Source organism: Balaenoptera ricei, chromosome 10 (genome assembly GCF_028023285.1).
Source record: "Balaenoptera ricei isolate mBalRic1 chromosome 10, mBalRic1.hap2, whole genome shotgun sequence".
Classification (NCBI taxonomy): Eukaryota; Metazoa; Chordata; class Mammalia; order Artiodactyla; family Balaenopteridae; genus Balaenoptera; species Balaenoptera ricei.
The window spans coordinates 101,373,903-101,401,669 of NC_082648.1; the positions used below are offsets into that span (position 1 = coordinate 101,373,903).

Below are 27,767 nucleotides of genomic sequence, written 5' to 3' on the forward strand. Positions count from 1 at the left end.
TCGCACAGAAGCGAAGACTCAGCACAGTCATAAATAAATAAATAAAAGAACGTGAATTTCTTTAAAAAAAAAAAAAAAAAAACCCTTCAGAATGGATCAGACTCGGTAGCCAGGGAGAAACACTCAAGACTTTGCTCTTCTGGATAATTCTCTCTTGGGGTTCTCAACTGTCTATCAGGAGGGAACTTAGCCTCAGCTAAGGGAACATGTGTGATAGGAACATGTGTGAGAGAAGTTTTTATAGGAACATGTGTGATAGAAGTTAAAAAATTACTTATGCTTTGTCTCCTTTTGTGTACAATAACTTTCATTCACTTTGTTTTTCCTTTTTATTTATTTTTAAAAAATATTTTATTTTATTTATTTATGTATTTTTGACATCTTTGTTGGAGTGTAGTTGCTTTGCAATGGTGTGTTGGTTTCTGCTTTGTGGCAGGGTGAGTCAGCTATACATACACATATATCCCCATGTTTCCTCCCTCTTGCGTCTCCCTCCCACCCTCCCTATCCCACCCCTCTAGGTGGTCACAAGGCGCCGAGCTGATCTCCCTGTGCTGTGCGGCTTCTTCCCACTGGCTGTCTGTTTTGCATTTGATGGTGTATATATGTCCATGCCACTCTCTCACTTTGTCCCAGCTTACCCTTCCCCCTCCCCATGTCCTCGGGTCCATTCTCTACGTCTGTGTCTTTGTTCCTGTCCAGCACCTGGGTTCTTCAGAACCTTTTTTTTTTTTTTTTGGATTCCATGTATATGTGTTGGCATGCGGTGTTTGTTTTTCTCTTTCTGACTTGTTTCACTCTCTATGTGGCGGACTCTGGGTCCATCCACCTCACTGCAGGTGGCTCAGTTTCGTTTCTTTTTATGGCTGAGTGGTGTTCCATTGTATACATGTGCCACATCTTCTTTGTCCATTCATCTGTCAAAGGACACTTGGGTTGCTTCCATGTCCTGGCTGTTGTGGATGGAGCTTCAGTGAACATTGTGGTGCATAACTCTTTTTGGATTGTGGTTTTCTCGGGGTGTATGCCCAGTGGTGGGATTGCTGGGTCGTATGGTAGTTCTATTTTTAGTAAAAATATGGAACGCTTCGCGAATTTGCGTGTCATCCTTGCGCAGGGGCCATGCTAATCTCTGTATCATTCCAATTTTGGTATATGTGCTGCTGAAGCAAGCACTGTGTTTCCTTTTCAAAATAATTTAGCCAAGTAGTGTACTGTGATCACATTTTTTTTCTTAAAGAAAAAGGTTTGTTTGATGCGCCTGGAGCACATTTTTTGCCACATTTTTTTTTCATGTATTAATTTTTCTTGACTTGCAGGCTAAGTTCCAAACCCTCTGTAAAGTGCCACTTAATAAAATTGTCTGTACAACTAAAAAAAAAAAAAAAAAAAAAAAAAGAGCACCTGATAAGGGTCCTTCCATTCAGTTTGGAGATAGTCCTTTAAATTATGTCTTTTCCAGTATGTATAATCCCCTGGTTGTAGGTCGTGGGGCATCTGATCTTCTTCCAAAGATAGATTACTGAGATAAGCTTTAGAAACAAACTTAGAGTGTCCTTTAATAATTCAATTAAACTTCTTAACAATATAACCTAACAGCAAGGAACTGTCTGGGAAGTGAGTCTTGGTAAACACAGACCTTAATTAACAAAACTAGAATTTAATATTCAGTAAAACATAATTTTTTTTCTTCATTGTGGGGGCATTAACCCTGCAGCCAGGGAAGGCTTTATCCCATCAAATAAAAAATGAGCTTTGTCAGGGAGCTGGAAAAAGCCAGGCAGCTGTCTTGGATTTTCCATAGCCCTGACTGTTTGACTGACAGCTATTGTTTACCCATTTTAAATTCCCTGATTTAGGAGTAGGCTGTTATCATGTTTTAAGGACATCAGGATGGCAAAAATCTGGCAATGAGGGGGTAATTTTTGTAGAAGCAGAATGAACTTTATCTATGGGTGCCATGATCTTCATAGATCATTGTGAAATAATATTTATTTACTTTACCAAAGTAACAAAAGATTTTAAAAGCAAATATAAATCACTTAAAGGCAAAGAAATTTACATGGTCTGTTATTAAAGCAGCATTCCAAGAAAACTTTGTTCTCTTAACAGAGAGAGAGAACCAAATTTCAGTCTGGTCTCAATAAACTTGGCCTGATGATTTATATAACTGTAATTGATCATATAGGCTTTTTTTTTTTTTTTTTTTTTGGCTTGTTGGGTCTTCATTTCTGTGCGAGGACTTTCTCCGGTTGCGGCTAGCGGGGGCCACTCTTCATCGCGGTGCGCGGGCCTCTCACTATCGCGGCCTCTCTTGTTGCGGAGCACAGGCTCCAGACGCGCAGGCTCAGTAGTTGTGGCTCACGGGCCCAGTTGCTCCGCGGCATGCGGGATCTTCCCAGACCAGGGCTCGAACCCGTGTCCCCTGCATTGGCAGGCAGATTCTCAACCACTGCGCCACCAGGGAAGCCCCATATAGGCTTTTTGTTTGTGGAAACTTTTATAAGGAGTCTCAGACTGACCTTTTAAAAGACCTCTCAGGAAAGTCACACCAAGGGCTTGTCACAGAATTCGCTTACCAGACCTAGGTGAATTCCTCCCTTTTCAAGGTCCTGAAAATACCTTGCGATTTCTGTACCTGTTAGTGAGGTAGCCTTCCTAATTTATCTGATAAAGGTGATGGGGACCTAAGAGTTTCCAGTCTCTGGAGGGAGCAGAGTGAAAAGATAAATGTTTTAATTTTACGCACAGGTGTAAATTACCAAATTGCTGTCAACCATAAGTAGCTTGAGGAGAAGAGCTTCTTTATATTCAGTTTAGCATTATAGTCTGAAAGTCAGAAACTTTTATTTATCCAAAAGTCCTTTTTATAAAACTTCCTGAAGAGGAAGCATTTTTGCAAAGGCATCAGAGTGAAACTGTGTCTATAATGACAAAAGACTTAAGGCAAGTTTAAAATCTGATTACAATGTAATTAACAAGGTAACTTGGTTACTGTTGTGACATATGACACTTAAGATAATAACTAGAATTGTGACTGATAACATTTTACCAGGACATATCAGAATTTTTTTGAAACTCCATATAATTTCTAGAATATCTATATTAGTAGTGATTACCATACAATATAACCTAAGAAGATTTATTACACATTTGACAATACTTCCCATGTACTTTTAGCATACCAAATGAACCTAATTAGTGTAATATCTCTCTTTGGGATGTTTCAGGGGCCCTTTGAAGCACCCCAAAGTTAGCTAGAGGTCAAAGAAACTTCATTACAATTTGATTTGGGAAGTTGTATCAAAAAAATCAAAAGGGTTTAGAACACTCAGTCAGATAAGATCATAGTCACTGTGAAACAATAGTTGTGCACTTAGCCAAAGTAACAATAAAAGATTTTAAAGGCAATATCGAACTGATCACTTAAAAGGTAAAGAAGCTTAAAATCTGTCATCCAAGGCAGTTCAACATCTTAAGAAAACTTGTACCATGCATAAAACTCTTTTCTCAGGGTCCACTTTCCACAAACTTTTTTTTATCACTTTCTGTATCCATCACTTTATTTTTCCATTCAGAAAACAGCCACCTGTAAGTCAGACCTACTTCCTTTTCCCTTAATAAAATGCAATTCCATTCCTCATACCTTCTTTATTAAAAACACACATCCTACTTTCCTTAAGCAACCATGAACTGTCCTTTATAGCAGCACTCTGTAGATTGGTGAACGTACATCCAAATAATGAATTTTGAAGAATGTGCTTTTTTATAGAAAGTATCTCAGTGTGGCACCAAACACATTTATTAATAGTTCTAAACCTTTTGTTTCTCTGTAAAAGGAAGCCAATGTTCAGTAATTAATGTTTCAGTATCTTATTTTATTTGGAAATGGCCTAGTTACTTAACAAACTTCCATCCTTTAACTTAATTTAGCACAACTCTAAATTTTCAAATTGTCAAATATCTGGAGAGATCATTCTTAAGTAAATATTCCTAAAACATAAGTATTCCTAAAAAGTTCACCCAAAGCTCTTATCTCACTTGCAATTTTTTTTCTTAAAAGTTTCTTCACATCGAGTTATTCTCATTGCTGACAAATTTGTAACAGATATAAGATCTTAGTTTATTACTTTTTCTTTATTAGTTTATATTAAACCTAGGCACAATAAAAGTATTATACTTAATGTTGATGGCCCTAAAGACATGTCTATATTAATTAGATCAACAAACTTAAACATTAATACCAGGTGTTAGTTTAATATTGAATATTTCCCAGGTCACGTAACCCTGAAATTAATTTTTCTTGTATTTATCTATTTATTTTATCTATTTATTTTATTTTTGGCTGCGTTGGGTCTTCATTGCTGTGTGCAGGCTTTCTCTAGTTGGGTCGAGCAGGGACTACTCTTCGTGGCGGTGCGTGGGCTTCTCATTGCGGTGGCTTCTCTTGTTGCGGAGCACGGGCTCCAGGCATGCGGGCTCAGTAGTTGTGGCTTGCAGGCTCTAGAGCGCAGGCTCAGTAGTTGTGGTGCTCGGGCTTAGTTGCTCCACGGCATGTGGGATCTTCCCGGACCAGGGGTCGAACATGTGTCCCCTGCATTGGCAGGTGGATTCTTAACCACTGCACCACCAGGGAAGCCCTTTCTTGTATTTAGAATTGTTTGATTTGTAAGCACTTACTTTTCTTTTAAGCCAATTAAATAGAGCTCATTTACAAATTAACCTCAGCAATATTATGCAAAGACAAAAACACATACTGCGACATACACAATTAACAGACAGAGATCTCATAGTTTCCACTTGAGATTTAAAATGTCTCTTTGCCTCCTTTTTTTTTTTTTCTTGGCCTGAATTTCTACTAATTAACCCAAGGCTGAAGTCTCAGGCAAAGTGGGCTGTGTTTGTAGCTCAAGGACATGATAAGAGTTAACTTCAAGCTTTCTCCTAGGCACACTTTTGTTCTCTCAGGGTCAGAATTTTGAAGAAGAGTATTTTAACAAGCTAGCTTTTTCTAATTGCACATGCAAAAAGAACTTGTTTTGCAATTTTAAGAAAAGTTTTATTTTAACCAATTTTCTCCAGAGTCTAAAGAATATTGTGGCCATACTGTCATCATCTTTCTCTTTCTGTGGTCATGGTCTCACAGCTAAAACCAGATGGTGCTCAAATTGGCTCTGATAACAGGGGCAGACTGGCTGAGAAAATGTCCCCGCAGGGACTGTCCCTCTGGGGAGGTGGGGTCTTAGTTTGATCCAGAGAATCTGAAGGAGTGAGGGAACTTGCAGGACTGGGGGAAGCTTGGTACCCCCCCCCCCCCCCGTCCCCTGAGAGTTGGGAGAAGTTAGAAGAGGATCATTTAGAATGTCAGGAGAGCGGATTGTTTTTCTTTTTCTGATTCCTCAGGGCTTTTGATTATGGAACCACCTAGAGCAGGATTATAATAAAAGGGGCGTAAAGTCCTGAACATAAGGGAACCTCACTCAGTCCATTTTTCCCATCCTGTGGCAATAAAGATCTAGTCGTAGGAGACCCATTTCTTTGTCATTGGATCCTAGCTATAGGTCCACCAGTCATTTAAAATTTTCCCTAAGGGTTCCCAGGTCAGGGTGGAACCTTAGAGGAAGCGCTTCCCATTTTGGCTCAAGCAGTTGGTAACAGAAGTTACATGTCAGTGCGCTCAAATCAAAACATAAACCTTCACCTCGTCAGCTGGAAGTCACACGTAAAACATAAACCATAAAAAGAAACAGCAAATGGATGCTCAAAAAGAAAAAGGAGAAACATATGGCGGAGACCCGCCCTGACGTGACTTCTGAGTCCCACTCGACCTGAACCGTTGCCCCAAAGTGGCACCTTACATCAGAATCTCCCTTTGCAGGGAGAATTGCACATCAGGATTTCCCTTTGCAGGGAGATCCCCAGATTGGAACCGAAGTTCCTGTAAGGGGACGGTCAAAGGTCAGGGAGTGCCCTCCGGGAGGCTCACCGTAGGTGCTGACAGGTGCGTTGTGACTTCTGTACGCCCTCTCTCTGATCCTCCAGTATTCAGTGTTTTCTCGGAGTGGAAGTGCAGGCCGGTGCAGGCAAGAGAACATAAGGTGTCCTCAAGGCAAAAGGAGCCTCGGCCGCTGCTAGGTCAGCCTCTCCCCCGTCTCTGCCGCAACCTCAGAGTTCCACCGCCGAGTAGGCAGGCCAGGTGTGATCGGGGCACAGCCCTGCGGCAGGGAGTCCCTGGTGATCTGGCCTCAGAGAAATCCTCCAACCCTCCGCTTTCCCGAAGGAGGCTGGTGTGGAGAGAGATACCGAGCTTTCGATCAAGGATCAAGCCGAGGGGCCCTGCGGGGCTGCCTGCCGGCGAGCAGATCCCAGACGGGCCCGCATTTTGTTACCGAAATCTCGGCTTCTCTGTGCACCGAGGATGAACGGAAATACGGAAACAAGAGATTTTGGAGGAAGAGAGAGATGGCTTTATTTTTCTGCCAGGCAAAAGGGAAGACACGGCAGCCTAGGGCCTCAAGAACTGTGTCTCCCCCTCCTTTGGGAATTGGAGAAGATTTTGTATGTGGGGCTTGCAGGCCGGGGTATATGATAAGGATCAAAGTAGTGAGGGTCTTGCATTCTTCTTCTTCCTGCATTATTTCAAAACAGTCACAGCTGGCGTCATGTCAGGCAGCCCGGTAATTGGGTCCGTTTGTCTCTGGGTTATCGGCCTGTGACCTTTTTTCTGAAATGCAAATACTACAAGGGGTGATTTGCTACAAGGGAGTGCCGGATGTAATTCACATAATGTCAAAGAGTAATAGGTTAGCTTTGTGAAGTACAGATCTAGTTACAGAAACTACAGATTAGTAACAGTTAAAAAACAAAAACTAGGAGTGATTTAACTCTTTCAGGCCAGGTTATGATTCTTTTTCTCTAGCCTGTTCACACTCTTCCCTTTATTTTCCTTGTTCACAGGAGAGGGAAAACTTCATTTCTATTTTTGCTGCAACATGGTCAGCGACAGATATGTAATGAGAAGGCTGACGGTGTGCTCAGTGCGCTGGCAGGAAGATACAGGATGCTGTAGGATCACACGGGGAGCGAGGGGATCTGCAAGGCGGGGAAAAGCAGGGCTTCAGGAGGATGTGAATCCATGTTGACACTTTGAGGGTGAATAGGAGCATTCTAGGCATGGGGGACATGAGCCTGAGGTGCAAAGAAGGCGTGTGTAAGTGGAGTGGTGGGCGTGGGGCACCCAGAGAGATGGACAGAAAGGAGAGGGGCAGGAATGGCAGTAAATGAAAAGTGGAGGGACAAGGTTGGGCCTCATGGACATGGTGAAAGGGTCTGCATCCCACAGCAATAGGGAGCCACGGAGGGCTGCCGAAGTGGGAGTGAGGGCAGTCAGAGGGAGCTTTGGAAGGCCCCCCCGCCGGCCGCAGTGCAGAGGGGGTGAGAGCAGCATCCAGGAGGTCAAGGAGGCCGCCGTGGGCTTGGCCGGGGTCACGGCAGCAAGGGTGGTGGAAGGGGCGCGAGGGAACAGGACTTGGAGGCAACCAACCAGAGGTTCTGGAGGAGGAAGACTTAGGCATGAAGTCCTGGCCTCTGGCTCCTGCAGCCGGGACCGGGGGAGAGGGGCTCTGCTCAGTGTTCGGGCCCTCAGGAGGGCGAGGGTTCTGCAGGGAAGCGGTGCCCCGGGGCATATTTGGGTGGTTGTGCAAGAAGCACAGTGATGTCAGAGTCCGAGGTTCTGGAAAGCAGTCTGGACTGGGGATGAAATTTGGGAGCAGCCTGGGAATAAATAACAGTGATGGACCCTGTAGAAGTTACTAGGTGACTTTGGGCAAGCCACCTCCCCTCTCTGGGCCTCCGTTTCCACATCTCTAGCAAAAGACATTTGGATTAAATGACGCCGGGTGATTCTTAGCAATTCTAAAGACTGGCACGCGGCTGGGCGCTTGCAGCATCGGTGCTGGGTTTGGGTTTAATGATCTAAGCGAGGTCCTCCCTCGGCCAGGCTGGCCTCCTCGGGGTCCTGCAGAGGATGCGTGGGGCTGGGCCAGGTGTCCTCTGGGAACAGATTCTCTGAAACATGCCTAAGGGAAAGTAAGTCCCAGGGTGTGAGCTCTGTGTCTAAAAGAGGCCAGAAAGATCCAGGGGAGCATAACTTGGGAGCAAGGTGTGGGCATCCAGGGACAGCCCCTGGTCTTTTTTGTGTGAATTCTTCTTCTTGCATCCTCTTTTATTTATTCATTTATTTTTGGCTGCGATGGGTCTTCGTTGCTGTGCGTGGGCTTTCTCTACTTGCGGCGAGCGGGGGCTACTCTTCGTTGCGGTGTGCGGGCTTCTTATTGCGGTGGCTTCTCTTGTTGCGAAGCACGGGCTCTAGGCGCGCGGGCTTCAGTAGTTGCAGCACGCTTGCTCAGTAGTTGTGGCTCACGGGCTCCAGAGCTCAGGCTCAGTAGCTGTGGCGCACAGGCTTCGTTGCTCTGCGGCATGTGGGATCTTCCCAGACCAGGGCTCGAACCCGTGTCCCCTGCCTTGGCAGGTGGATTCTTAACCACTGCACCACCAGGGAGGTCCAGCCCCTGGTCTTTTAATCTGAGGTTGGAAGCAAGAGGTGAGCCGAGGCAGGCGTGGGCATCCGAAACTACCTGTCTTGCTGCCCCCAACCAGTGTGCGAGCAGGAACCACCCACTGGTATCGGCTCCTGAGCCCCGGCACCTAGGGCAGGGCTTGCACAAACCCCTTGACCTAATGCTTCTTTCGAGGCCGTGTGATGGAAGGGTGCCATCTTTGACATCACATCTCGGTTCGATTCTCGCTGTGCCACGTATTGGCTGTGTGGCTTTGGACAAATCTCTTACCCTCTCTGTGCTTCTGATTCCTCAGCTGAAAAGCAGAGATGATGATAATGGTAGCAGTTGAATGGCTGCTGCAGGGCCTGGACCGCTGGCTTAGCCAGTGGTTCCGTTACTATAAATTAGTTATAACCCTTAGCTTTGAACATCAAGAATCCACACGTGGCTCCAGAGCCCACACAGCTGGTGAGTGATGGAGCCAGGCGCCCTCGTCACATCCATCCGGCATCAAAGCCCCCCACTCCTTTCTCCCTGCTAGGACTGCCTGCCCTCGTCGATCTCTGCCTTGTACTAATAACAGGCCTGCAGCTTCCCTCTAATTTGGTGGGCAGGTGTGTGTGGGTGAGTAATGACCCCGCTGCCCGAAATTGCCTGACGGGTTTGTTTCTGTGCCCTTCGCAGGCATCTGTGACAGGCCCCCTCTGTGCCTGAGTGCATCCTCAGCAGAGTCGGAAGTCCTCGAGGCCCCCTGGGAGCACGGGCGCCTGCAGCCTTCCCCGGGCATGGCCACCGGGGAGGCGAGGCCCAAGGGAGACAAGCTGCTGGACCACCCGCACCTCAGCATCCTGCCCTGGGACGAGAGCATCCTGGAGACCCTGTCGCCCAAGCTCACCATAGGTGCCGGCTCTGGGGGCGGGACGGCAGAGGCTCTCTGTGACCCTTCATGAGGCAGAAAGGGTGGCTTCCCTGTGTGTTGTGGAGGAAGGTCATGCCTCCGCGTGGGAAGAGATGGGGCGGAGCGACTAGGGCAGGCCCGTCGGGACCCGCACCGCCCAGCACGGGCCTCCCATACCCCTGGGTCCTTGCCCAGTCTCCCTTCCCATGGGGTCCTGGCCAGAGGAAAACAACCTCCAGCTGAGTTTTGTGTTAACTGGCTGTGCTCTCTGCTCCTAAAGTCCAGGCAACCCCCGGGGGTGGCCTGTTCTTTGAGAACGCCGTTCTCTGCCTGTCCTCCCATCTCAAAGCCTTTTCTCTCTCGAGGAGCCCCTCCTAATTTCTCCCTCCCCACAGAATCACAGTTTTGAACCTTCACTGAATCTGGTTATTTTATCATGTCATCGATTATTTAATGGATAGATGAATGCACCGTCCAGCTTCCAGTTGGGCATTTGGGGAAATTCAAAGATGAACGGGACAGGGATTTCCCTGGTGGTCCAGTGGTTAAGACTCCAAGCTTCCAATGCAGGGGGTTAGGGTTCAATCCCTGGTCGGGGAACTAAGATCCCACACGCCGCAGGACGTGGCCAGAATAGAATAGAATAAATCAAAGACGAATGGGATGCCGTTTCTTGCCCCTGAGGCACCAACACCCCAGGAGTTGCACTAACCAGCAGCTGCTCAGATTAATGTGATTTGAGGCATCGCGAGGTCATTACAAAGGGGAAATAGAAGGCTAGGGGGTTCCAGGCAGAAGAGATGGAATCCAGCTGCAGGTGCAAAGAAGAGCTCATAAAACTGGGGCCAGGGGCACTTTGAGAAGTTTGTGTAGGCCTCCAAAAATAGTTTAAAAGAGAGTCTTTAAAAGGGACTCCGTACCCTGCAGGCGATCCAAGGGCTACTTGAGCACATTCCCCACCTGATCTCATTTGTGGACACTTCTGATTCTTTGGCTGCCAGGATTTGTATATTTCACAGAAATTCCAAGCACCACCCGGGGAAGGTGGTTTGGTTTTTACACTGGTGAGAGACAGATCTCCGAATTGTATTTTTCAGCCCTGAGGGAAGCAATTAGAAACCAAGATGGGTACATAAGCAAGATGTGCAACTTCTTACCAATTAAGGTCATGTCCTACGCGGTGCTGCCTTGCACGCTGCCGGTGGAGGCTGTGATTGCTGTGGTCCAGAGGTGAGTGCTTCACGTGGCTTTGTGGCTTCCTCATGGAAATGGGGCGAGGATTAAGTGACAGAAGCCCTGGAAGGCCCTCGGCCTGGGGCCTGGCTCCTTATACATCGGGGTGGAGCTCACGGTCAGCGTGGAACACCCTGGAAAGGTGCCTCGTTGGCAAAGCCCCTACCCACCCCTCCTCCTTTCTCGTTGCTGTTACAGGTTTGTCACTTCTTGTAGGTCTGCACTTCTATTTTGGGATTTTATTCCTGGTATGTTGGGGGGGTCTGAGGCCAACGCTGGGATGCCTGCTGGATTCCTGGGCGTTTGTTTTCCCTCAGTTTTCTTCTGATTTACTTGGGTGTTTGCTTTCTTTTTAGCGAGTTAGTCAACATGTCCCTCAGTCCATCTTTTAAAGTCCCAACCGTCCTTCAAAATCCAGCTCAGTTCTCCAGCTTTGGTCATCCTCCCCAGAGCCCTTCCCCACCCTGCCAAATCAGCCACCCGTTCCCGCACGGCCTTGCCCTGGGTTGAGGGCTGCTCTGGCATTTCCCAAAGCCCGGGATGTGGGGTCCTTTTCATGTCCTGGGTGTTGGGAGTCTGGAGGGCAGTGGTCAGGCCTCCTTGGCGGCTCCCTCTGCTGCGTTTGCACGTGGCCAAGCCCAGGAGACCTGGGCGCAGGGGGTGGTTCTCGACCGCAAGCTGCTCTGCATCGGTGGCCATGTTGCCACAGAGGAGTAGGATCCTGGAAAACCAAGGTCTTTTCCTGTTACTTCCACGTAAGTCCCTTGAGCGTTCCCAAATCAAAAAATGGCCTAATTTTCCTTTGGGCTTTTAGGTTGTCTTGTCTTCGGGAATTTATCACATCGGGGTTAGAAGTGACCCTGGCAGTTTACCTGGACGATGGTATTGTTGTAAGATGTGTGCCTTCGGTTAGGGTTTGGCTTTGTACTTTTTGTTTTGGTTTGTGTTCCTGCTCATACGACGTGGGTGTCTCTCTGTTTCGTTCCTGCAGACTGGTGATGTGGCTTCCAGACATGCCCAGAGACATCCAGTGGCTGTGCTGGGCGACCTCCCGGGTTTGTTCTCGAATGATGATGCGTCTGCCCCCTGTGGAGCCCTACGTCCAGGACACGGGACAAAAACTCTGGAATTAACCAAGCCCCCATAGCAACTGTTGCCATGGGCTCTCCTAATCTAAACCGGACAGCCATAGTCTAGGCTAGACTAGGGCTCTCCTAGTCTAAACCGGACTCCATAGTAGGTAAGATATTCACCATGTAGCAACCTCGCAGCACCCTGACCAATCACCTGATGCCATCCTGCCAGCAGGAATTTTCTTTGTCTTGAGTCTGTAAAAGTCGGCCACTAGCCCACAAAGGGGGTCGGCTCTCCCTGGTCCATCAGGAAGCGGGCCCGCTGGATTTGCAGCGCCCCTCACCAACTCTGCTCTTTGTTTGCAATAAACTCACTCTTTTCCAAGATACTTCGTGTCTGGAAATTCTTCTTCCAACCCACGTGCGGACCACGACATTTTGGTGGCCTGTACGGGGACATCTCCGGGGGGATCTCCTCCCCCACCTCCTCTCCTCATTCCTTGGGACCCTCTGTGAACAGGCAAGCTGCCGTGGAAGCAATAGAGGAACTCTGGCCAGGGCCACATCCTGGTGTGTTCCGAAGTCTCCACAGCTCACTTCGCCCCAGTAACTGCCGCCCAGATGGGTGAGGATCCCTCTGTCTTCCTCCCGACTGAGGACTAGGCCGATTGGTATCGTGCGGGCACAGGTCAGGCATTTAAAAGCCATCAGGGCGCCTGCCGCTTGAAGACGCCCGTGAAAGGATGAGGGGGTCACGGAACGGACCAGGCTGTTAGAGCGTCTGCCCCCAGCAAGACAACTTCCATGCACCGTGAGGCACACGCTAGTTCAAGCAGAACACCGAGCCCCCTCCCCTGGGCCGCCGCCTTCCTGGCAGGACTACAAGGCTGATTCCTCGGCCTGTCTTCTCTGTCGCTTTCACCTTCTTCTCGGTCCGGATTGACTTACAGGAGCCTAAGTGTTGCCTCTGAGCCATCCCAGGAGTGCCTTTTCACGTTTCAGGGAATCGCCAAACGGTGAGTCACCCGGTGGGTCCCGGGAATCTCTCTCTCTTTTCTTTCTTTCTCTGCCCGAGTCGCGTGGTGCCTCAGTCGCACGGTTGGGGCCTCAGTCGCACGCTCCGGGGTCACCTGTCACGGTCGGACGCGATTGTTGGGACGGTCGGCCCATTTTGTGCCTTAGTCGCACGGAGAGATCACTGGGACAAAGGGGACACCTTTCTGTCACCCGGTGACTCTCAGGACCCCCGTTCTACGGCATAGAGGCTCAGAATGGGTTCTGCTACGTCTCGGGAGCCTCCCTCAGACTCACCCCGCGGCTGTATCCTCAGGAACTGGGAAAATTTGACCCTGAGAATCTCAAAAAGAGGAGGCTCATTTTCTTTCGTAACACGGCTTGGCCCCAGTATAAACTGGGAGACCTAGAACAATGGCCTCTTAATGGGACACTAAATTATAACACGATCCTCCAACTTGATCTCTTTTGCCGGAAACAAGGAAAGGACTCAGAGTTTCCTTACGTCCAGACCTTTATGGCCCTTAGTCAGAATCCGGATCTGAGGGACTCATGCCGCATGCGTCTTTCTGTTGCCGCCTTATCCCCCCAACCCCTTCTGCCTCCCTCTCCATCACATCTCCTAGGCGACCCTCTACTGGACCTTTCCTGTCCCCCCCCCATGAACCCTCATTGCTTCAGCCCCTGCACCCACCTCAGCACAGGTCCCCAGTAGGTACCCCCTTATCAGGGCAAAAGCCCCCCTCCCCTCCCCACACAAGATCGAGGACTGCCCAATGCCAGGAAACAGATTCTAATATGCTTCCCTTAAGGGAAGTGGCAAATGGAGACATGGGCACTAGTAGAGTCCATGTTCCCTTTCCCGTGTCTGACATTTCCCAAGTTCAAAACAAGTTAGGTTCCTTCAGTCAGGATGGCCACAATATTCTTTAGAGTCCGGAGTAAATTGGTTAAGATAAAAATTTTTTGAAATTGCAAAACCAGTTCTTTATGCATATGCAGTTAGAGAAAGCTAGCTTGTTGAAATATCTTTTTCAGAATTCTGACACTGAGAGAACAAAAATATGCCTAGGAGAAAGCTTGCAGTTAACTCTTATCATGTCCTTGAGCTCCAAACACAGCCCACTTTGCCTGAGACTTCAGCCTTGGGTTAATTAGTAGAACTTCAGGCCAAGAAAAAAAAAAAAGAGGCAAAGAGACATTTTAAACCTCAAATGGAAACTATGAGATCTCTGACTGTCTGGGTATCTGTGTATGTCTCAGTATGTGTCTGTGTCCTTGGATAATATTGCTGAGGTTAATTTGTAAATGAGTTCTATTTAATTGGCTTAAAAGAAAAGTAAGTGCTTACAAATCAAACAATTCTAAATGTAAGAAAAATTAAGCTAAATAAATTTCAGATTCATGTGAACTGGGGAATATTCAATATTAAATTAATACCTGGTATTAATGTTTAAGCTTATTGATCTAATTAATATAGACATGTCTTTAGAGCGATCAAGATTAAGTATAATACTTTTATTGTGCCTAGGTTTAATATAAACTAAATAAGATCTTATTATAACTGTCACAAATTGGTCAGCAATGAAAAAAACTCAATGTGAAGAAACTTTTAAGAAAAGAAAATACAGGGGACTTCCCTGGTGGTGCAGTGGTTAAGAATCCGCCTGCCAGTGCAGGGGACACGGGTTCAAGCCCTGGTCCGGGAAGATCCCACATGCTGCGGAGCAGCTAAGCCCGTGCATCACAACTACTGAGCCTGCGCTCTAGAGCCTGCGAGCCACAACTACGGAGCCCACGTGCCACAACTACTGAAGCCCGCACACCTAGAGCCCGTGCTCCGCAACAAGAGAAGCCACCACAATGAGAACCCTGTGCACCGCAACGAAGAGTAGCCCCCACCCACCGCAACTAGAGAAAGCCCACGTGCAGCAACGAAGACCCAACGCAGCCAAATAAATAAATAAATAAAAATTAATTAATTAAAAAAAAAGAAAAGAAAATATAAGTGAGATAAGAGCTTTGAGTGAACTTTTTAGGAATAATTATGTTTTAGGAATGTCTACTTAAGAATAATCTCTACAGATATTCGACAACTTAAAACATTTAGAGTTGTGCTAAATTAAATTAAAGGATGGAATTTTATTAAATAACTAGTCCATTTCCAAATAAAATAAGATACTGAAACATTAATTACTGAACACTGGCTTCCTTTTACAGAGAAACAAAAGGTTTAGAACTATTAATAAATGTGCGGTGCTCACGAAGATACTTTCTGTAAGAAGCATATTTTTCAAGGAATCATTACTTGGATTTATGTTTACCAGTCTACAGAGTGCTGCTATAAAGGACAGTTCATGGTTGCTTAAGGAAAGCAGGATGTGTGTTTTCAGTAAAGAAGGTGTGAGGAATGGAATTACATTTTATTAAGAAAAAAGGAAGTAGGTCTAATTTAGAGTTGACTGCTTCTGAATGGGAAAATAAAGTGATGGATACAGAAAGTGATAAAAAGTTTTGTGAAAAGTGGACCCTGAGGAAAGAGTTTTATGCATGGTCAGGACTGATTAAGTTTAGAATAAATTTAATTAAGTAAATGAATTTTAAAAGTAAGCTGGTGCAAAACTTGAATTTGGCTTTTCTTTCTGTTAAGAGGACAAGTTTTCTTAAAATGTGGAACTGCCTTTGATAACAGATTTTAAATTTCTTTACCTCTTAAGTGATCTGTTCTGTATCTGCCTTTGAAATCTTTTATTGTTACCTTGGCTAAGTAAATAACTATTGCTTCCTTAAGTGTCCCGTGCCATAACAGTAACCAAGTTACTTTGTTAATTTTATCGTAATCAGATTTTAAATGCACCTTCTTAACATGCCTCCTTAAGTCTTTTGTCATTATAGACACTTACAGTTTCACTCTAATGCCTTTGCAAAAATGCTTCCTCTTCAAGAAGATTTATAAAAAGGACTTTTGGATAAATACAAGTTTCTGACTTTCAGACTATAATGATAACTAGGTAAGAAATTGAAGAATTCTAATGAAAAACCTGATGGCTTCGTAAAGCTGTTAACAAAAAGGATTAATTACAAAGGACTGAATGAACTGGTAAATATGGTTATAATTTTATGGGTTCTGGTTTGAATCTGTGTTTTCCAGGTGTAAGGAAAACCTTCCCCTCAAACTAATTCTGACTTACAGTAATTTGGTAAATTATACCTTTGTAAGCAAAATTGAAACATTTACATTTTTCCTCTGTCTGCTCACTCCAGAGATGGGAAACTCTTAGGTTCCCAGCAGCTTTATCAGATAAATTAGTAAGGCTACTTCACTAACAGGTACAGAAATATCAAGGTATTTTGGGAACCTTGAAAAGGAAGGAATTCACCTAGATCTGGAAAGCAAAATCTGTGACAAGCCCTTGATGTGACTTTCCTAGCCCTTAGAGGTCTTTTAAAAGTTCAGTCTGAGACTCCTTATGAAAATTTCCACAAGCAAAAAGCCTATATGATAATAAACTTAAAAATAAACAAGTTTATTGAGACCAGGCTGAAATTTGGTTCTCTCTCTGTTAAGAGAACAGAGTTTTCTTGGAATGCTGCTTTTAATAACAAACTATGTAAATTCCTTTGCCTTTAAGTGATTTGTATTCACTTTTAAAATCTTTTGTTACGTTAGTAAAGTAAATAAATATTATTTCACAATGATCTATGAAGATCGTGGCACGCATAGATAAAGTTCATTCTGCTTCTACAAAAATTAACCCCTCATTGCGAGACTTTTGCCATCTTGATGTCCTTAAAACATGACGTCAGTCTACTCCTAAATCAGGGAATTTAAAATGGGTAAACAATAGCTGTCAGTCAAACAGTCAGGGCTATGGAAAATCCAAGACGGCTGCTTGGCTTTTTCCAGCTCCCTGACAAAGCTCATTTTTTTATTTGATGGGATAAAGCCTTCCCTGGCTGCAGGGTTAATGCCCTCACAATGAAAAAAGAAAGAAATTACGTTTCACTGAACATTAAATTCTAGCTTTGTTAATTAAGGTCTGTGTTACCAAGACTCACTTCCCAGTTAGTTCCTTGCTGTCATGTTATATTGCTAAAAAGTTTAATTGAATTATTAAAGGGCACTCTTAAGTTTGTTTCTAAAGCTTATCTCAGTAATCTATTTTCGGACGAAGATCAGATGCCCCACGACCTACAATCAGGGGATTATGCATACTGGAAAAGACATAATTTAAAGGACTGTCTCCAACCTGGACGGATGGGGACCCATTTGGGGCTGGCTAAATGACTCTTTGTAACTACACCCTCAATTTTAATCAGACTAGCCTGGAGTGGGATCCCTAGTCCGAGGAGGATGAATATGATATACATGAAGGTAATTTCACTTTGTGTTGGGGAAATTCGAGGAAAAATGCGACTAAGAAATATATTAATGAAGACCATATCCCCATAAATCAACAGCTCGGCCCTGGGAACTAAATAGGTGGGCATCGGTGTGACCACCGGACACTTACTTAGTTTAACCTCCCGACAAGACTCTCCTCCAAAATATAACATAATTCAGCTAATATTCAGAAATTTGTTATGCCAATGCCCCTGTCACACTCATAATCAGTCGGAGCCCAGATTCTCCCCTTTATGTATAGATGATTACTTCCTCGGAGTTTGGCCTTCCCATTATAATCCTAGGCCATAGGACCCCAGTCTATTTCCAGAGGAAAACTCCGAAAAGGTCAGGGCCTGGCTCTGGGGACCCACAATGGGGGTATCCTTGAGGGGCACCGGATTTTCATTTCTGTGCTGTAACGGGGTCAATCTGGATCTTCTCACACTTTGGAGGGGCTCCTGCACAATTACTGCTGTGGTCCCAGAGGCGACCATTATGACTGCAAAGGATTTAGCTTCTTTAGGAGACATTCCCAACCTTGGGTCCTTCCTCCAGGAGGCCTTAAGACGTGTCCTGGAGAGAAAAAAAAACGAACCGCTGATTGGGGGGGGACATGCTTATGATAACCCAATTCTTGATCGCCCCAAAATAATGCATAGTGTCTTTAGAGGGCTCTTCTGGTTTGCAGGCGTACCCCTTAGAGAGGGGCATTCTCCATCTCACCATCATGGACAAGGAACCTTGGAAGGCTACGGTAGCAGCCACTGAGGAAGAGCAGTCAGCCCTAGGCTCTCTGGCCGAGGTGGCTTACAAAATAGGAGGGCCCTTAATGTTATAACAGCTGAGGCGGGGGGTATCTGTGCCCGTACTAAATGAGACAGGCTGCTTCTATATTAATACCTCTGGCCAGGCTGAAGAAGACCTCCAGATTCTAAAGAAAAACATCAAATTAATAGAAGATTTAAAAGAGAGAGCAGGACAGGGCCCCAAGCTGGCTTTCCAACCTCCTCTCCTCTCTGGGGATCCAGATATGGACATGGCTATTGCCCTTGCTGGGACCATTAATCCTGATAGCCCTTGTTTTGTTGTCTGGCCCCTGCATTATTAACGCATTATCTAAGTTCATTTCCCGACAGGTTCAAAAGATTCAATTCCAGATGATGCAACAACAAGGGTACCAGCCAGTTGGCACATGGACTACGTCGGAACAAGCTGCCTTATCATTCCACGGGCGCTCATCTCCCTCCATAAATACACCCTGACAGAGAGCGGGCATTGGGACCCAGGGCGTCACGACGCCCCTGTCCAGCAGGAAGAAGCTAGGAACGGTCATCGCCCCTTTCCCCAATGACCTGGGTTCCTATGGCCCGAGATAGGGATAGGCAGATAGTTAGTCATGAGCGGGGTGTTAAGGGGCCAAAGATTTGGCCCATATGTAAAAAGAGGGGGGAATGTGGAGCCCTACATCAAGGACACCCTACATCAAGGACACAGGACAAAAACTCTGGTTAACCAAGCCCCCATAGCAACTGTTGCCATGGGCTCTCCTAATCTAAACCGGACAGCTATAGTCTAGGCTAGACTAGGGCTCTCCTAGTCTAAACCGGACTCCACAGTAGGTAAGATATTCACCATGTAGCAACCTCGCAGCACCCTGACCAATCACCTAATGCCATCCTGCCAGCAGGAATTTTCTTTGTCTAGAGGCTATAAAAGTCGGCCACTAGCCCACAAAGGGGGTCGGCTCTCCCGGGTCCATCAGGAAGCGGGCCCGCTGTGTTTGCAGCGCCCCTCACTAACTCTGCTGTTTGTTCGCAATAAACTCACTCTTTTCGAAGATACTTCGTGTCTGGAAACTCTTCTTCCAACCCGCGCGCGCGGACCGCGGCCCTCCCCGCTTCCACGTAGATGATTTGGCTGTGGGGCTGTGAGCCTGACAGGCACCCTCTCATCTGCTCAGGCCTCATGTTCCATTCTAGAAACGTCGTCGGGCCCCGGACAGGTGGCAAGGAGCTCACCCTCTGGTGCAGGAGGTCCTGTCTTATGGGAGGCAGCTGAGCAAATCAGAGGTCTCAGAGCACCTGCTGAAAGCTAATAACCAAGACATAGCTGCACAGGATGTGCTGAAGCCCAGGGAGGGGGCGGGGAAGCGCGTCCGCTGGGCCTAACTTTGACGGCAGAGGAGGAGAGAGCCGGCCGATGGAGCTGGGGCAGGGCAGAGGGACAGGTGCGGGTCCGGGAGGGTCAGGCAGCATTGGTTTGCCTAAAGGAAGTAGCTCTGGGTGCTGGCAGCACAGGGAGGGGGTGGAGTGCGGAGAGAGAGGCAGGGCCAGGCAGGGCCCCTCGGAGTGTGTGTGTGTTGGGGGGCGGAGGGCGGGGTGAGGTGCTTGTTAATGCAGATTCCCGTCTGACCTCAGACTTGCTGGATCACGGTCTCCCCAGATGGAACCCGGCAAGCTGCGTCGTTAACGTGGCCCGGATGCTGATGCTGCTTTCTGAATTCTGAAAACTAATTTGGAGGAAGAAGGGCCTGGTGTCAGTGACCAGGGTGGGATCTTATCCTGAAGATCGTGGGCCTCGGCTTCCTCACCTGTTCCGTGGGGGTGACCCCCCTCTCCTCATTAGGTTTCTGCGAGGCTTCGGGGAGCCCCTAGCACAGTCCTGGCCACGTGGCGGGCACTCGGGAGAGGGGCCCACGGTTGTTTTTGCTATTAGCAGACACGGAAGTGTTTAAAGTAGGGAGCGGAGGGATCCGGTTTGCTCTGGGAAATGACGGTAGTGACCACGTGGAGGAGGCCAATCACCCCCAAGAGGACTTGCCGCCCACTCAGCTGTCCTGGTGGAGGGTTCTAGAATGACTGGTGTTTGGAGGGGGGTGGGTAGAGGGAACCCTGTGGCTGGGGGCTGGGCTGCCCTTTGTGCAGTCTTGGGGGTTGGAAGGAAGAAAGGAGTACGGTCCCATCTTTCCGTCCAGGAAGCAGTTACTGTGGGGCGAGGGGGGTGCCATCCTCCCAAGGACACCCCTGGTTAGGGGGGGGCATTAAAAGATGGTAACTTATTTACATTCTGGTACATCTTTTTGACCTACTCTAAATATTTGATAAAGAGTTTTATATTAATTATAAGGGAATCTTCGTATTTCCTGTTGAATTATATATTATGGGAATCAGTGAGATATTAATAGAAGAAGCCTTAAAAAAAAATCCAGTTCAGGGACTTCCCTGGCGGTCCAGTGGTTAAGACTCCGCGCTTCCACCGCAGGGGGCGCAGGTTCGATCCCTGGTTGGGGAACTAAGATCCTGCATGCTGTGCAGCGTGGCCAGAAGAAAAATCCAGTGCACAAGACGGTCACCCTGGCACCCCCAGGTCCTTACCTGTCCTCTCCACTTGCAGAGCCCTAATGGAGATGAGCAAAGAGGCAGGCACCCACCTTCTCTCCAGGGTGGTAATTTGTTAGCAAGCACAGTGTGATATGACCCAAGGTGAAATGTGTGTGTCTGTTTTTCTTATTTATGCATTTGAGTGTAACAAAAAGAAAAGAAACAATGGTAAGCTCAAAATCCTAAATGTTGGCCCAAAAGTTGCAACTCTCACCCACACTGTGTATGTGTCCTGGAGTTGAAGAACCGGCAAGGTCAAACCCAGCACTCCACTGCGAGGACGTACACTTTAGAGGAGAGTGTGGTTCTGGGGACAAAGCCTGCGTGAGCCTTGATGTGATCGTGAGCACCTAGAAGGCAGCGGCTGCTTGTGAAAATACGGGGTCGTCACGCAGTGCAGAGCTGAGCTCCTCGAGTTTCCAGGGGCTTCTGTGCTGGTAGCGCTCCCACCCTGAGAGAGGCAAGGCTGTGAGTGGTGGGCTCCCCCGGCCACCTGGGCCCCAGAACAAAGCACTGTCCCCTATGCTGAGCTGGCCTGGAGTGGGGGAGGTGACGCCTGCCTGACACCCGCCTGGACTCCTGGTGACGCACCCTCATACCTTCCCCAAGCCCGACTCTCAGGGTTCCCAGTGGCCTTTTCCGTCAGAACCACAGCGTAGGTCTAAGCACGTACAACCACACTTCAGCAGTGTTTTATAGTAGCCAGGATATTTCCATGTGGATAGTATTCTATACACCAGTTCTGTGATCATTATAAGGAAAGAAATATGTTAAGATAGGATTACATGGGACTTATTTTCTTGCTACTTTTTGTAATTATTCAACTTTCTTATGATGAGCATATGTTTTATAATTTAAAAAAAATGGAGAATGAGACAAGGAAGTGTATTACTTTGTTAGAAACAGCCAAGGCTGCCCTCCCACCTGTGCCTTAAATGCTACCCCATCTCCTCCTCTTTGGCTGTTCCCAGAAGTCACTCGCCCCACATCCTCAACCCCCCGCCACTGCCGACCAAGGCCCTCCCCTCTCCAGCACAGCTGGTTTCTCATCAGCATGTAAAACATCCTCAAGTTCCTCTCACCTTGTTAAATAGAAGCCTCCCTCTATTTATGGTCCATTTATGCCCTGGGGAATCATCAGTGTGCAGTCTGTTTAATGCCAGGGAGCAACAGTCTACTTGGTAAACAGCAGAACTTGGTGCAAAGCATGAGCCCAGTCTTGTTAAAAATTAAGACGTGTGTGGGCGTGTATGTGTAGAACAGAGACTGAAAGGATGTATGCCAGGACACCGACGGTGGTTACCAATATGCCATTATCTGTAATTGCGTTGTATATTAAATTTCTAAGTATTCCTTTCATCGGAAAATAATTTATAATAAATGTGATCGTTGAAGTGCTTTCCCTCGTCTCTGCATCTTTCGCGAGGAGCCACAGTGCTGCTTTCCTTGCATCACAACCAAGCTCCTTTAAACTCCCCTGCGACCTCCCCACCCCCAAGGTTGCCCCAGACGGCGGCCCTGCCAGGCCAGGTGGCCTCCGCATGCTCTGTCCTGGACGCTGAGGCCCAGACTCTCCTTCCCAGATCCCTCTCCTTCCTCTGGGACCCCAGACTCCCCGACTCCATCCTGGCTACCGGGCTCTTCCCCAGGGCTGGGGCGTGCACACAACCACTCCTGGGGAGGCCTCGCTCACTCCGAGGAACCCCCTCCTCCCTCTGGTCTCTGGCTCAGGTGAGGGCCCACCTACCCCCCCTACCTACCCCCCCGTCGGCCCCCCAACATCCTCCCTCCAGTACAGAGCTCCTCAGCTCCCTCATCAGCTGCCCTGATTCTATCCACAGCCGAGTCACCTGAGCCAGGAACTGGGGACGCACTGAGTCCCCCCACCCTCTCCTCCAGCTGGTCCCGATCCTGTGCGTCCGCCCCCGCTTAACGTCTCTGTTAGCCGCTCCCTTGTCGGCAGCCCGCCCCTGCCCTGGGCTGCTGCAACGACTTCCCGGTGGGCTCCCGTGGCCTGCACCCCGTCTCAAGCCATCCTTAGGTTCAAACCCGGTCAAGTCACCCCCACCTCCCTACACGGAGAAGTCGCCTTCCCCCTGGGCTTCCCTCCCTTGGTGCCCCCCGGCAGCTCGGACCCTGGTCCTCCGGGGCCTGCCTGCTCACCCTGGGCCTCTGCCTCATGCCAGTGGCCGTGCTCCTTTCTCTGACCGGCTCACCTTCACTCCTCAGGCAGCAGGCGCTGGGGACATGGGGGATGGAGGCGAGCCCCTCACTCAGGGTGCCCGCCCTCTGGGAAAGGAATAAGGAGATCAAGGCTGCAGCCCCAGGGAGTCCACACCACAGGGTGCCCCAAACTAAGAGTAGGGGTGACCTCTGGGGGGATCTGTGAAGACCCAGCGTCCCTTCCTCGTGGCCTCTGAGATTTGGGGTTTGACTTTATCCAGGAAACCAGTGTAGTCACTAATCTTCATTTCTCTGAGTGATGGGACCAGATCAGCACTTCATAAAGCAAATTTTCTGGAATGTTGTGTCCTTGCAGATAGCGCTAGGGATTTTATCAGTTAGGATAGACGGGGTTATGCTGTGTTTAACAAAGACTCCAGACTCCCAAAAGGTTCCCTCCTCAGACTACATGCCCATCGGACTTGGCTGACCCAGGCTGAGCCTGTCCCAGGCCCTCGAGGGTCGGGGTGGGCGGTGGGGGAGGAGCACGGTGCTTAAAGGTCTCCATCCAGAGTGACACCTCTCCCTTCTGCCTACAGCTAGTGGACCAAAGCAAGTCACATGGATGGGGGCATGGAAATGAAGTCTACCTTTTGCCCAAAAGAGGAACAGCAGAAATTCTGGTGACCAGTGCCACTGAAAGCCACAGAAAACCTCAAAACCCCAAAAGTCTTTAAGACAAAATAAATAACCCAGGAAATACTGAGTTAAAGAAAGCGAAACAAGTGTATGTACTGCAGGGTTTCTGAGAGTCTTTAAAATGTTAATGTACAAGGAATTCCCTGGCAGTCCAGTGGTTAGGACTCCGAGCTTCCACTGCAGGGGGCACAGCACGGGGTGTGCCCCTGGTTGTTGGAACTAAGATCCCACATGCTGTGCAGCAAGGCCAAAAAAAAAAGGGAATGTACATTGTGACCGTCAGAGAGGGTAGAGCTGTGTCTTTGTGTTCCTAACGTATCCTCTGCCACCCTGGCCCTTGTACACAATAGGGCTCTCAAATGTTATATTTGGCTCAGGACTCTTGTTGTAATATGCAGGTCAAAGTCATGGCTTATCTTTGAGAGGAGGCTTATTTAAGAGAATAAGAAGGAAATGCAGGAAGAAAATCTAGTTTATTCAGTGTTTACAGTGTGCCAGGCCCCATGCTTTATTTCATTAAATCCTCACTATACCATTATGCTTTAAGAACTACTATCCCCATTTTACAGATGAGAAAACTGAGCTTCAGGGAACCAGGAGAATGAATTTTTGAATAAGTGTCCAGCCTCTGTGACTTGTGCTTAAAATTTGTTCAGTCTCCTAGATTATCTTTGGAGAGCTCTGTCCAAGTTTTCACACCTAAAACAGCCTTTTGAGTCTGAGCTGGGGGTCAGTGAGACCCGTGAAGCCCCACTTTGGTGGCCAGAGGCAGGTTGGCCGGGCCTGTGGGCATTGAGCCCTGGGCACTCGGAGTCTTGCTGGGTAACAACTGGGCAGTGTTTTGAGCTTCTCCCACTCAGACACCTGGTGGCTGCAGCCTGTTATGTATGCCCAACACACCATCCCCCCTTTAAAAATTGCCAGAAGAGGGGAATCCAGGGTCGGGAGGCTTCTGAGCCATCATCTACTCCACCCCCATGCCCCCCACCCCCCCGAGACCCTGGGACACGTGGGCATCATTCAGAGGTGGCTAAGAGCCAGAAGTGGGACCATGTCACACTCTCCTTTGTTTGGGTCCCACCTGGATTTAGGGTAAGTCACTTAGTCTCTCTGGCCCTAAGTTTCATCTTCTACAAAAGCCTAACTTACTGGGATGGTTAAATAAGACCATTTATGAAAAGCACTTGGCACCTGGCCTGGCACATGGGTATAGGGACAGCTAATCCTTGTGGGGGGGTGGCACTCTCCCTGGGCCAGGCACAGCTTTACATCTATTAACTCACTGAATCCTCAAAGCGATCCTGTGAGGTGGATGCCATTACTACCGTCACTTTACAAAAGAGGAAACTGACCCAGAGAGGTAAGGGCCCTGCTTACAGCCACACAGCTTAGCAGTGGTAGAATCACGGCTGAACCCCAGCCAGCGGGTCTGTCCATAAAGCCAGCGTCGTAACCACTAAACGGGAGCTAATCTGGTTATGATTCCCTGGCAAGTGGTGATCCAAAATGGCTTAAAAGCCTGCAGAAGCCGAGGACCTATTACTTCTTAGTGTGAAATACAAACCAATTAAAAAAAAAATCTTTTGTAGAACTGGCAGGGTCCTTAGCAATCTCATTATTTTATAGTGGAGAAAAGTGACCCTTAAAATGGGTGTGACTTGCCTGGGGTCAACAGCTAACTTATAGCCCAGTTCTTTCATCAGCTTGCAGCCTCTTGAACATACGCTCAGGCCCAGACGTCTCTCCCCGCAGGCCTGGCCCTGCACACCGTTCCCCTTTTCATGGGAGGCCGTCTTGCCTGCCTGTATCCCGGCCCTGCATCCTTGTCCCCCACCTCCTGCGGCTGCCCTGCTCCTGCCTCTGCCTCCCCCCTCCTGCTGAGCACCTCTTCCACCCATTTCTGGCCAAGTTCCTTATAAGCAGGTTAGCGGCTGCATGTCTTCAAAGACGTTAGAAACTAGTGATGAAGTCAGACATGGACATAAAGAGTTTTTTAAAATGAGGGGTTCTTAAACCTAGTTGGCAAAAGAATTACCTGGCACACTTGAAAAAAATTCAGATCTCCAGGTTCTGCTTTCCAGAGGTTGGTTCAGTAGGTCAGGGCTGAGGCCCAGGAATGTGCAATCTTAATAAGCAGTGTCTGTCTGTTTGCCCTAGCCTAAGGCAGGGGAGCAGTAATTCAGCAAATATTCACCAGGTCCCTGCGTCACGCCAGGCACTGTGCTAGCCTCTGGGCTCATGGAGGGAACCAGACAGACTGGTCCCCACCTCTGGGGACTGACAGCCCAGCTGGGAAGACAGATGGATAGGTCAACTGGCAAGGGATGCAGTGTGGGAAGGAGAAGGGCCTGGGACGCAAGAAGGGGAATGTGGACTCAATATTTACCCCAGGGATGCTGGAGGACTCCGGTGCTGCTACTTAAACAGAAAAGAGTGTCAGGGTCTCTGGGAAGGGGTGGAAACATTAGTGCACATGATACTGAAAGTCCTTCTCTTATTTTGTCTCTTGTTTCTCTCATTGCATTTATCGCCACGTGACTATTACTTATTATATATTGTCTTCTGAGCGGGGGGAAGCTGTTTCCACCACCCAAATGAAGCCCCAGGGCTGTCCTGTTCTCCGATGTGAATGGCCCCCATGCGAACCCCCGATGACACGCACTGACATTTACTGCAGTTGAAAGAATAATGGTCATTTATTCGCTGCTCACTAAGCGCCCTGCCCTGTGCCAGGCGTTAATAACACTCTCATGCGAGCCTTGTAATCCATCCCTGCGAAGCAGATAAGACCGTCACTTCATTTTGCCAATAAGGAGGCTGAAGCCTGGGGGGGCAGGTTCAGTGACTTGAAAGCTCCGTGCGGCCAGCAGGAGAGGAGCGGGGCGCCAATCCGGCTTTGTGCGGCTCCACACGCCGGGTGAAGCCACTGTTGCAGCCGGGTGTGGCGAGCCCCGGCGCTTCGCCAGAGCGCGGGGACAAGCACTGCACCATTGGGCCGAGGTGCCACGAGGGTTAAGGGAGACACGTGAGTGAAGTCCCGGCGCGCTCACCAGCTGGTCTGGTCTCCCCCAGGGCAGCTCCGGCACTCCCAGCGGGACCCCCACGCAAACCACCCCCACCACGCGCTAGCAGCTTCCCGGGCGCCACAGAACGCTCGGCGCTCGGGCGGTCTCCAGGTCGCAGAGCTTCCCGGCGTAGGCGTGAACATCCGGGTCATAGATTCTTAAGGACCAATGAGCGGAGGAACCGTGAGCCAGGAGGCGGGGCGAAGGCGGGACATGATGGCCGTCCCCAGTCAGCCGCGTCCGGGGGCTTGTGGGTGTTGCACCAACCGGTAGCTCCGCTACCGGGGACTCGCCCTCTGCCTCACCCGCCGAGCCTTCGTCGGGCCAGGGCAGCTCTGGGAGGCGGCGGCCAGAAGGGGAGCCATGGGGACAGTGCACGCCAGGGTAAGAGGCCCAGCGACCCGCGGGCTGCGTGACCTCTGGGCGGGCGCCGCGGGGGACGCCCTCGCGGCTGCGCCCGGGGTTGCCCTGGTGAGGGGACTGCAGGGCCCCGAGGTCGGTGCGGAACGGGGCCGGGGATCTCCGCCTGTAGCGCCCCAGCACTGGGCCGCCGCGGGCCGGGTGGAGGAGGCCGCAGAGATGCCGCCAGCGGGTACCGCAGGCTTCCGAGCAGAAAACATACTCAGAGGAGGGTCGTGACTTGCCCAAGGTTATTTAGCGAGGCAGTGGCCCGGAAAGGACTCTCGGGCTTTCCGTGATGTCCTGCAGCGGAGGAATAAGTTCTTTCTATCCTCAGCGGTTTCGGGCGTCTTAGTTCCTTACCGGTCACCTTTTCCGATCTCTCCCGCTCAGCCGCTCCTGGGGTCTTGCTAGACTCTTAGAGCACGAAGTAGTGTCTTCCAACCCAGACCCAGCTAGGAGTCCTCGTGTCTCTTGGTTACCGTGCAAAGACAGAACCTCGCTAAGCATTAGTTCTTCCTTTTCAAGTGGAGGCAGTGATATTACCCACTCGCCGGGCTGTTAGGAGAATTGAAAGACACAGTACACGTAAAGCACTTGCTTGGGTGCTTAGCGCGGCACCCAAGCTGCCCAACTGCTCTTTATCGTAATCTTAACTGAGACCCAGAGAGTGACTGTTTGTCCAAGGTCACACCGTTAGAGCCTCAGAATGTTCTAAAACTCAGATCTCCTGAGTCCCAGCCCTCAACACAACTTCTCTTCTACAACGTGGATTGTTTCAGTTTCCCTGCTGAGAAGTTTTCAGGAGTTTCCCAAAAGAATTTAGCACAGACTTCTCAGCCTGGTGTGCGGGAATGGACTTAACTTCCATTTCCAGATACTTCCTGCAAATGAA

The 27,767-nt window shown here is 48.7% G+C and overlaps 2 protein-coding genes and 1 non-coding gene across 3 annotated transcripts in view; 2 read left to right on the plus strand and 1 right to left on the minus strand.

The window, feature by feature from the left end:
* Positions 1–13,684, plus strand: part of PNPLA3 (patatin like phospholipase domain containing 3) — a 30,005-nt gene extending 16,321 nt beyond the window's left edge. The window contains exons 6-8 of the mRNA XM_059934894.1: positions 9,246–9,461; positions 10,557–10,689; positions 11,684–13,684. Coding sequence (XP_059790877.1) covers positions 9,246–9,461; positions 10,557–10,689; positions 11,684–11,825 — 491 coding nt within the window. The 3' untranslated portion in view covers positions 11,826–13,684. The remainder of the gene's footprint in view (positions 1–9,245; positions 9,462–10,556; positions 10,690–11,683) is intronic.
* LOC132373898 (U6 spliceosomal RNA) lies at positions 1,073–1,176 on the minus strand. Its single transcript, XR_009505554.1, has one exon. It is a non-coding gene; the product is annotated as a U6 spliceosomal RNA (small nuclear RNA).
* A 12,989-nt stretch (positions 13,685–26,673) lies between the features above and the next one.
* The window catches only part of SAMM50 (SAMM50 sorting and assembly machinery component), a 31,190-nt gene continuing 30,096 nt past the window's right edge, over positions 26,674–27,767 (plus strand). Inside the window, exon 1 of the mRNA XM_059937121.1 lies at positions 26,674–26,857. Within this exon, the coding sequence (XP_059793104.1) occupies positions 26,837–26,857 (21 nt within the window). The 5' untranslated portion in view covers positions 26,674–26,836. The remainder of the gene's footprint in view (positions 26,858–27,767) is intronic.